This window comes from Pholcus phalangioides, unplaced genomic scaffold (assembly GCF_987345545.1).
Source record: "Pholcus phalangioides strain wild (caught in Gottingen) unplaced genomic scaffold, Ppha-v1.0 ptg000042l_1, whole genome shotgun sequence".
NCBI classification, from domain to species: Eukaryota; Metazoa; Arthropoda; class Arachnida; order Araneae; family Pholcidae; genus Pholcus; species Pholcus phalangioides.
This window is the reverse complement of record NW_028301628.1, coordinates 7,719,171-7,730,791: the sequence shown is the minus strand read 5'-3', so window position 1 is coordinate 7,730,791 and position 11,621 is coordinate 7,719,171. Positions and strand designations below refer to the sequence as shown.

The window sequence follows — 11,621 nt, the reverse complement described above, 5'->3', positions numbered from 1 at the left end:
AAAATGTGGCATCGATCTACTGCAAGCAGTAATTTGGAAGGAAACAAAATGGGAGACACTCGTGCCATGGAAGTCAATGGGGGATTAGTTTTGAGGTAAATCTAGAGGAAAAAATAATTCTTATATTTAAATATATCAAATCAGTTTTTTTTAGTTCATAAAACTTAAAATCAATTATAATCATGAAATAAATTTAAGCTCTCCATTCATTGAATTTTTTAATTTTTTTTTGTCAATGTAAACATTGAAACCGTCGATTGTTTACTGTTTACCGTTACTCTTGAATGTTAATCTATCAAAACAAAGATTAAGTGCTTTGGGATATGAAATTTTAGCTGGTTGTAGGTATAAATGAAAAAGTTTTGTAGTTTTAGTCAATATCATCACAATAAGAAGTCTTGGTATAACTGGCCTATAACACCCATAAGGAGGGAATGGTGTAAAGATGATTGTCATCGTGTTATTACAGAGGGAAAATTATAAATACGCATACATTCAACATTAGCATAAAGCCTCTCAAAAGTGATGAATGTTTAGCTTGACCATTGCGTGGGGGGGGGGCCCGGCAGTACCCCCATAGGCGGTGATAGACTTGGAAGTCTGGAGGGGGCAAGGTCATTATTGCTGGGGGTGCAAGATTATGATGAAGTCAATTCGTATATATACATATATGCATTAGATCAGTCAACTCCACCTTTGGCGCTGGGGGACAATGCCCCCCACGCCCCCCTGTATCTCCGCTCATGAGTACCCCTCCCCACGACAACAATCATAGCGTGGATCCAGAGGGTGGGTGTGATCACCCCTCCTAAGAGACGTATAATATGGGGGAAATTTGTCTGTTCCGTAAAACACAGGATCATCCAGTGCACCTACAGCTATAGACCTGTTCGCATGCATTAAGTAAATCAGTAGTTAGCTAATAATTAATAGTAACTATTAGTAGTAATAATCAGTAGTTAAGTAATTCAATAGTTTTCTGAGATATTCCAGCTTTGATGTGCGAATAATAGTCTCTCATTTAGAAAAGTCTCTCTGCAGAGAGAGAGAGAGAGAGAGAGAGAGAGAGCAGGCAGACCTACAACACCATACTGGCATGACATGAAAATACAGTCGAATCCTGTTTTAATGAATACCGATATAGCGAAAATCTCATTTCAACAAACACTTTTCTAATCCGCCAGATAAGTTTTCATAGGAGCAATGCAAAAACCTGGAATTCCTTTATAACGAAATTTCATTTTAGCGAAGTGATTTTTGCTGTCTCTTGGAGTTCATTATAACAGGATTCCACTGTTCAAGTATTTCCATCTTTTTCTTCAGAAAACAGAAGATAGATGCAGAGATACCACCGTACTCTGATTTACCTGGGTCCCAGGACCCAAGTTATTCGAAAAATCTGGGTCCTTTTTGATTGAAAGTGGATCCCTCTCAAAAAAAATTTATCTTTAAAAAAAATTATGCCCCTAAATTCACTGGTATCTCTATGAATTTTCTTCCAGCATGCCCCAGGTCTTTGATCACCTGCTTATATTTCTTCGTTGAGACTGAGCTATGGGTCATGTTCTGGGTAGAAGAAGAAGGTATCTTAATCTCAAATAATTCATTTCTAAAAACATGTTCTATCCAAAGGTTCAGTTTCTTTAATTGTCTACTAGTAGGAAAAGCTTACAAAGAAGCGCATTAGCACTGAAAATTTAACATATGGAATTTCGCACATGTTAATAAATCTAAAACAAATATGCAGTTGATCCCGCTTACGTTTCTCCCATTTAGAACTTCATCCACTTAGTGCAACTTATTTTGTGGCCCTAACAATAAGTAATTCTCATTAAGATTTTCCGTTTAAAGTGTTTTCCTGTTTACAACGTTTTTTTATGACAATTTTTTGGAAAACATTATAAGCAAGATCCACTTTAATTAACAGTTGGAGGCACAATTTATATATTTACTAATAAATCAATGTATGAATTCCCTTCTGATTGATTTTACATTTCATTTAAAAAAAAAACTTAGCACTTTCAATATCTTCTGATCAAATTTAAAGCGCCTGTTGTGGCGTTGTATTTGTATTTGGAAACAGATGCAGTATGGTCCGCCACGACTTTAGCGACTTTTTTCTCGCGATAAGTCGCCAAGACCGTCATAATGCTTCTCTGGGTTGCCATATTTTTTTAACACTTTTCCGGTTTCGTTGGGTGATACTAGATGGCGCTGGCTTCACCAAACAGGATTTTTCTTTTGTTCATCGCGTTTTTTCAAAAATTCTAAGCAGCCATTGTTCCATTTCCAGCGCGTCTCTCTCTCTCTCTCTCATTATTATTCCTCCCTTCTGTAGCTCTAGTTATTTGGATTATCTACTGCTGAGGTTGTATCATACCATTTTATTATTTCGTTGTATTTATTAGTTATTCATACATTGCCATGCCTTCTGTTTTATTGGTTTATTATTTAAAATGAACCTACAGAATTTTTCATGCCCGGATCCGTTTATTTAAAAAAAAGGGTCCGGGTTTTAGTTTTAATACATAATTATTACGCATTTTAATACATAGAATATTTATGCCCGGAATTCCTTATGCCCCGATCTTTTTATTATTAAAAAATGGGCCAGGTGTAATTTTTTTTAACTCATATTTTTTCTATTTTTATGCTTGGTGGTTTCTATTATTTTTTGCACGCTGGTTTTTTTTTCGGCGTCCGTAGTGTCTGACGGCCTTGGCGACTCTTCGTCGGGCCATCAGACGTGTGGCGCCAAATAATCGCCAAGTGGCGGACCATACGACAGCTGTTCCTGATTTTTTTCCCTCTTTGATAGTCCACTATTCTGATCTTTTGCCATTTAACTGCCACATATTTTCACACCCGAGTATGGGAGCTATGTCAGAGATTTGTGTTGAAGAAACTTAACAGTGTGCTTATGTGTGTGTGCCCAGCATTTAGCATGTTTTGTGTTCAGTAGGTGGTGCCATCTATCTGGCACCGCAACTAGATACTTTCTCAAACGGGACAAGCACACATTTTGGCAGACCCATGTAATGTAGAAGAAGCAGTTATAAAGGGTTAATTTGGTGCCCTCTCTTCTCTAGTCCAGAGCCCGGGACACTAGATCCGCCTGTCCCTCCCCCCTCCCAGTTGGGGCCCTGCATCTATCCTTCAAACTGGTAAGGGGCCGTTCAAGTACTACGTAAGCAAATTTTAGTCATTTTTAACCCCCCTTCCCCCCCTTTTCAGCAAAAGTCAGCAAAACGCTGACCCCCTCTCCTCCCTTGTCAGCAAAATTTCGTCATCAGCTCTGCCCCTCTGAATCCTAACTCATATTTTCATAAAGGGTGGTTAATGACGTAAGCATTATCCAAACACCCCCCCCCCCTGTCATCAAAAGTCAGCAAATTGGAAACTCCCCCCTCATCAATGATGACGTATACTTGAACGGCCCCTAATGCGTGCATTTGAAGTTTAATGTATGCATATTTGTGTTGTAGGTCTGTGCAATCGCCATGGCAACCAGAAGTTTTTTTTCAAAGAAATAGCCAACTCAAAATTTGAAAACCTTAGAAAATCACATTTTTAGTCCATTACCATTGAGCAATCGCGGGTTCCAAACCCAGATTTTCACCAAAACAAAATTTGGGGGGGGGGGGATTTATAAGGGGCCCTTCCCCTCAAGATAAAAACTTTAAAATATTTTTGTAGAGAATTAAAATATTGGAATAAAACAATTTTTTATACTACCTATATTAATTAAATTGTTTTCCAGTGTTAAGTGTCCCAAACTTTCTGCGAAGAATTAAATCCTTGTGCCTCTCCAAAAGCCAATTCTGCGCACACACCTGTGATTTTCACGATGCGAAACGGTGACTACCACATAGCAGCTAGATGACAAAACTGCGGATATTCAAGGTCAAGTTTTTACAGATTCGGTTTTTTCCCATGATCTCGGGAAATTTAGATGCTATCTTTGAATGCCGCAAATAGCCAGTGCGGACAGTACCATAATTTCCGGTATGTAACCAGCATAGGATAATACGAGACAATGCCCACATGTGTATCATGTCTACTTAATCAAAAAAATAGGTTGGAGTATATTCTACTTAACCACTGAATCACGTAATCATTTATCAACTAAATCCATGTTAACAGGCTTCAATGTTAGCATACATTCTAAAATACTTGGTGACTTGAAGTTTAGTTAACCACTTAATCACTAATCACTAAAGCCATGTAAACAGGCCTTAAGTCACTTCCCTCACACATCGTACTGAATCATCCTGCCTCCATTCCATTTGCAGCCGAAGATGCCTAAGGCCGTAGTGCGGCGGGGAAACATGAGAAAATCATCGGAAAAAGATGGCCAAATCTATTCTATCACTTTGGTTCCTCTCCAAAATGAAAGTGGTCTCCCTCAGAATGAAATTTCTGGCTACGGGCCTGAAGATGCCGGCTTCCACTCTATTTGCAGGCGAAGATGCTAGCTTCCACTCCATTTGTAGTTGAAGATGTCTGCTTTCGCTCAGTCAGGCTGCGATCCTGAGGGGAGGGGGTGAAGATAGAAATTACCACCCCTCCTAAAAGCTGATTAATATAGAAAAATTTGTCTGTCCCATAAAATACGGAACAAACTTACACAGTTCGCGCATCCCATCACATTATCCTGGATTCGTACCTTAAGAGTCCCTCATACGCCAACAAAATAAATCGCTCAAACTTTTGATTTTTTTTTCATAAAAATAATTCAAACAGCTACAATATAAATACCTTTCTGGCTAGATGTTTTTGATTCTTTTTTTTGGTGAAAAAACAAAGGAAGGAAAGGAGAAGTCCCTAAGAGTGAAACAGAGTCATGCTTTCGGATGTATTTCTTGTCAAAGAATAAATTCGCCAATATATCACTACTATGGCTTTTAAAACAGAAAAAAATGACAATAAAAAATGCCTACAAAAACAATAACAAACATTCTTAGACTAAACAAGAGATCAAGATTAAAAAAATATAACATCCTTTAGACCAAATAAAGGATTGAAAATAATATACGCCAGGACTATTTCAAATAATACAACAGTCCCTCCTGATGTATAAATAAATATACTCTGGAATATAAATAAAAACCTAGATTTTCTTTTTAATAATACAATGGTGAGGTCTGGCTCAAATAAAAATCACGATAACAGGATTAAAATTATAATTGGTGGTATGCATAAAATTAAAATAGAAATATGAAATGTACAACCTGCGAGAGAATCCAAATGCAGACCTGAGAACAAATCCCAAATGAGATGCTCCAAGAATAAAAACTGAATATAGCCTGCAGACAGTATGAGTGAAACAACGTATAATGAACAAAATAAAAGCTCCAAAATGCTAAATTGATGCTATCTGACTTGATTAATTATAATGACACACTCTATACAAAAGCCTATTATAAAAACCAAATATTTTAGGAACCCAGTACATCATTTCTTTTGCGTTAACTAGTAATCTCTCACATGAAATTTTTCAGGCAGTAATATTAACTTTTTAGTCACCATGGTTAATGCCCAAGTAGCGTGGCGGTGAGATGCTCGTCAACCATAATGAAGGCTGCCCTCAGATCCCAGGTTCAAACCAGGTGAATGTCGATAAGATATTTTCTTTTACAAGCTTGAGGAGACCATCTAGAGATGGGGCATTCATTACTAACCCAATTCATTAATGGCAGTAAATTAGAATACAGCGATATGGCTGAAGTTGTTGTGTGGTGAAATAATTACCATGGCGACCTGGCGCTTGTTAAGCTCTGACATTGAGGGATTGCGAAAAATAATTTAGAAAAATCTTGCTCTTCCTCTGTGAAACTTCGGCACTTTTCAGTTAGAAAAAATGTTAATTTGCAAAAGCCTGACTGGACAGATGAAATTGTAAAATTTACACGTCATACATGGAATGCTATTTCATTATTACAGTCACAGACTGATTGAATTTACTTATGAAGTTGTGAAATTGTGATTATAAAAAAATAATCAAATTCATAACATATTCATTCCTTATATGTAAATGTCTGCTATATTATATTTTTATTTTTTTGCAAATTACGATTTTATATCTTTGTTTTCTCTTCTGTGTTGTAGTTACAGTGACTCAGACTCTGAAGATGAAAGAGAAAAGTATAGGAAACGCGATAAGTCCAAATCCCATCATAGAGATGAGTCCTCAGGAAGTCGAAAAAAGAAAAAGAAGCATCACAAGCACAAACATAAGCATAAGCATTCTTCGCACAAGGAAAAAAAAAGTAGTCACCATCACAAACATAAGCATCATCATTCAGAGAAAGATCATTTGGAAAACAACGGATGCAGAAATGCAGAAAAAAGTCCTACGCCGATATCTAACGTCAGTAGCATGAACCTAGAAGAACTGGAGAAGCAAAAGGAATTGTTGCAGGCTAAGCTATCTCTCGTATCTGCAGATTACGAAACTTCTGATGAAGACACATCGATGCCACAAAAGACTGCTTCCTCAAGATTGGAACTCGGTAAGAACTTTGGAAAAAAATCGTCTAAAGAGAAAGTATTCAGTGCAAAACAGGGGAAGTCTCAAAAACTGAAAGAGTCAGAACATTTTGAATCCACTCTGTTGGCTACTGCGAGTAAAAGCAAACTTTCAGAGATTGACATTAAAGGTGATTTCCTACCAAAGAAAAGGACAAGGAGTCTCTCTCCAAAGCCATGGCTGTAAGTGAAAATAACATGTATTTTAATTTCTATTCATTTATGTAATTTACATGTCCACAGTAACTAATGCAATGAATTTTTTGAAAAGGACAATGAAAACTAAGTTAACTTCTTGTAAGGGAGCGATATCACTGCTATTTAAAGTACTACTATTACTTAATTGTACATGTGCCTGACGTACGTCGCAGAACAATTAGCACTACTGCAGAACAATTTGGAAGAATTTTAAAAAAAAGTGCAAAAAAAACACTATTACATTTTCACCGCAGAACATTTCCAGTCAGCTGAGAGCTCATCGCAGAACAGTGCTAAACATTCTGATTTGGGGCCTAACCGTACATATTCTTCTACAGCATTTCTAATGAATTGGCGCATACCGGAATGTGTTGTTCTGAGTGTATGTGTAGCCCTAACATATTTATGTTGCAGAGTTGCACTTGTTTTGTGTTGATGCTGCCATCTGTCTTTCATTTTACAAAGTGAAGTTTAAAATGCTTGAATTTTCATGTTGCATCTGTATAGTGGTGTAGGTTTGTCTGCTCGCATTAAAAGTACTTCCATTAAAGTGGTATTTAAAATACTGTCAGTTTTTTAATGTTTCACTTTACATTAAACAGTGGTTTAATGTAAAGGGGTCCTTGGAGAGGTTTCAGGTAGGGTCCTTGAGAGCTTGGATAAGAAAACAATTAACTTGTTGCTTTTAGATTATTATATGCTGAATATTATTCTGTTAAGTGGTCTGTGGCCTTCATCTAATTAGTAAAGGGAGTTCCCGGCCTTTCTATTATTAGCCCCAATGGTTCAGTGGAACACAAAAGGTTAACAACCCATTCTGAAGTAACAGAAAATACTGGTTTAATGAATTAAGAATGATTCTGCTTTCTTATACAGGGTTCATATGAATTAGTCAGGGAAAACCCGGAAACAAATTTACTAAAAAAGTAAAAAATAGACTATTTTTGTTCTAAAACCTGGAAATTTCAGACAATGACCCAGAAAACTATCGCGATTGTCATCTGATTGAAAAAATAAAGTAAATAAACTAAGAGATTGTGTGTGATAAATAATAATAATAAAGGGAAAAAAATTCCAATGAAAAAAAAGGGAAATTGAAAGTAAATTACGTTCCAATAAAACATTGTAAATATTGATAATTTTTAAAATACCACAATGTATCCAAAAAACTATAGATACTGCTGAGGCGGAACAAGAATTTCATAAGTCTGTTTGGAAAAGCTTATTACTGCAATCTTATCCTAACTACTTCCAATGTTTCTGGAAACATTATAACTAAGCATCACAGAAATCCACGGGTATATACAAAGCTCAGTTGCGATAATTTCGTAAGTTGATTTGAGTTACCAACAGCAGATGACGTATGTGTATATTCTGTTCTTCATGGATATTTTTCATTTGAAAATGAGTAATAAACTGTTTTTAATGTAAAATGCGCGTATGAAAGTTCTCAGCGGGCTGATCGGATTGAAGCAGTCAAAAATGGCCGTTCAAAGTGCAGTGTCAGCTTTGCAGTAAAACTTTTAGTTTGATCAATATGGGCAGACAATCTATTCAGAGTTGTGCCAAGCATGTGATGTATGATTTATGTAAATTCAAGTTGTGAACACCTGGTAAATTAATGAACAAGATAGCTGCAAAAAAATATGGATATATTTAAAATAAAGGAAATAAAATATGGATATATTAAAATATAAATATAAAATAAAGATATGGATCTAATTTTTTTGGTGGCTTTTCTCTTATTGGATAGATAATAAGACACAACTGAAATTGTTTTTGACAAACTGATAATTTTCAAGTGATTCTTTAGCAACTCATAAATACTATGAAAACAGGCAGTTTGACTATTCAATGGTTCAGTTTATAAGGCAAGAGGGGAAAATTATCTGCAAAACAAGAGAGAAATCTTACATTCCTTGATTTTGTTCCATTTTTCTCATTAAGTAATGTATTTGAAAAGCATAAATGGGTGTATAAATAAAATTAGTGTATCTTTTAATTAATGTGTAAGATTGTAATGATATTAATGTAATAATTAATAATGTACAATTATGATGGCATTTTGATAACAATTATATATAATGAATTAAACTTTCAAATTGCTGATCAAAAAATTGCTTAGAATTTTTTGAAAATTTGACTAGAGAACCTGGAAAAGTCAAAAATAAGTATGAACCCTGCTTATATCAGTACTTGACAAATTTATGGTACCAAGTCGACAAAATTGGTATTTTTGTGCAATCTTTTTTAATGCATAATAGGGGAAATAAATTCAGAAAGCACAAACTTATGGGAAATTATGTCAGTGTGTCTGCTAGCATAGAAAAAAGCTCCCAAGTTCACCGATTTGTCAAGCCTTGTCATATTTTCAGGTCAGGGTGAATAAATTTTCAAATAAATGTTTTGAAAATACTAACCTATTTAGAAGACACCAACGAATAAGGCAAATACACAACCTAACTTAATATTAGGGTATTAAATAGTTTTCATAACAGTTCAGTTCTCATTTTAATTTGTAGATGCTCTGAAGGTCTCGCTTTGAAAAAAAAGCAAATATTACAAAAAATCACATACCAAGAACATCTAAGCAAAAATCACTCTTGAAATTTTTACCCATTGAATTCTGGAGTCTGGGTTTTATAAAATATTGCTGTAATGCCATAAACTTTTATACGATACAAAACTATGAAAAAAAACGGCATTGAATGAACAAAAGTGTTTAAAAGAGTTAATGAATGCTTATGTAGCATAATAAAAGAACATGGAAGGGAGAAATTAGAGATTTGGAGTAATTGTACTCAGTTTTTATTGCTACCTTCAAAAAAAGGAAAATCTTGTTTCCCAACTGTTACAGTTATTCCCATAGATAATGCCTACGTCCATGAAGCTTGTAGTATACTCAATTCCAGGGATGAAAATCTGTTTATACAGTTGGCACTCTATTTAAAAACTTCACTTTCTCCATTCGAAAGAAAGTTCTTGGAAGAGACTTTAGAAACCTCTTTCTCTGAATTCTTCTCATCTTCTGAGAAAAACTGAGTTAATTCTACCAACCTCACTTTTAACCCAAAAATAAAAATATTTTGTTTATTATATCACATTTGTTTAGATATTGATTAATGTTTGAATAACTAAAATATGAACCTTACTACCCATTCACTTTTTGAATATTAGACAAGTTAAAAAAAAACACATTTAAAATTGCTTCAAATATCAAAATATGTTATTCAAATTAGTAATTTTTTGTTTTAAATCATGCAATTTAAATCATGATTTGAGATTAAAAATATATCACTAATATATCAACTATCATAATTTCCTTTGTTTGAAAAGTTTGATCCAAAGTTATATCCAGCTATATACACAGAAATTCAGGGATGTAAATTTGCAGATAACTGTTTGTAAAAAACAATAAAAAAAACTTTTAATTTAAATTTATAAGCCTTAGAACTCCAGAAAAAAGTTAAAAAAAAACTAACTTTTGCGTCAATTTATTTTAAGAGAAAATGACGCTATTGTGTGTGTGCCTTTGTCTTCATTTATAAAATAAAAAAAAGTACTATTTTCCACTAATTTCTAGCACAGTCATACTGTCTGATTTCAGAGCTTGGCAAAATGTGTAACGAGGTAACTGAAAAAAGATACCCATGAAAAATGATGTCAAATATATCCAAAATGAATTTGTCACATTTTCATGAGAAAAAAAGCTTTGCACTTTTCAGAAATTCGTCATCTTATTCTCACAATCAAATTAGATGCTCACTTTAATCTCATGAAAAATCTCGAATATCGCCAAACACCTTCATAGAATGCCAGCAGTCTTTTTCTTTTGTTTTGCTTTTAGTAGATTTCTGGCATTAAAATTTTTTTCCCCTAAAAAGACTAAGTGATATCAGAAAGCCAACAAGGGTTAGCAAAACACCAAAAAGGCATTGGAATTAAAAAAGAAATTCACACACCCATCCTTTCATTGTTTTTCAGTCATATCACCATTTTATGAATCATTATTTTGAACAGTATCCTTAATAGACCATCTAGAATGTTCAGTGTCTCTTGTGTTCTCTCTCTCTTATGGCCACCTTAAAATTCACTTATGAAATAAACCTGTTTTATTGAAGGAGCAGAACATTAGGAGATGGGGAAACATGGGTCTCTGAGACCACTTTGCTTCATGAATGGAACAATTTTTTTAAACTAAAAATGATTATTAATTTCATGCATTAATGAATATGCTAAGTAATGTACACTTTATTTGTTTACATCCACAAAAGGCTGGTTGCACTTACATTGCAGAGAAGAAAGAAAAACAGATAAAAATAAAAATACCAAGTAATGAAATACGGTGCATACATAGCGGGCATTAAATTAAAATGTTTATCGTATCAAGAAACTCAAAATGTCAAAGCTTGATAGTTGTTTGAAAAGTAACGTGTACGTCTGTGTACAAACAAGATTGCATGAAATCTATCAAGCCCAACATAAAAATGAATATTTTAATCACTTTCTTCTTACAAATGGAATACATATGTACAGCTGGTGACTTCTAGTATGAGAGTTCATGAACTTAATGTTCAATAAAAGAGTCTATGTATAGGTTAGACCATAGAGACAATTTTATACAGCAGTCTCAAGTCGTTGATCAGTCTATGCCATTCTAGAGAATGTTGCCCCCCAAGAGTTGCATTCATTCAGGATAAGAGAGGCCGCGGAGACTAGGCACACACAGACATTTCGTGAAATGCTTTTGGGTTTTTTTAGTTAGTTTGATGTCGCCAATTAAATAAGAGTTTCACACTGGCAATGCGTGTTCGAGAATCAGTCGAACAAAAATATTGGAGGCACACATCAGAATCGTACCGTCGCACCTTATCATCTTAAATGTGTATTACTAC

General features: G+C 34.6%; 1 protein-coding gene across 6 annotated transcripts in view; it reads left to right on the top strand.

Annotated features, from left to right (window-relative positions):
- Window positions 1–11,621, top strand: part of Prp4k (Pre-mRNA processing factor 4 kinase) — a 44,951-nt gene continuing 33,330 nt past the window's right edge. For all 6 annotated transcript variants that reach the window (XR_016195711.1, XR_016195713.1, XR_016195710.1 and 3 more), the window contains exons 1-2: window positions 1–95; window positions 6,109–6,711. Coding sequence is in view for 1 of the 6 variants with exons in the window: in XM_089254874.1 (XP_089111000.1) it covers window positions 4–95; window positions 6,109–6,711 (695 nt within the window). In the remaining 5 variants the exon portion in view is untranslated. The remainder of the gene's footprint in view (window positions 96–6,108; window positions 6,712–11,621) is intronic.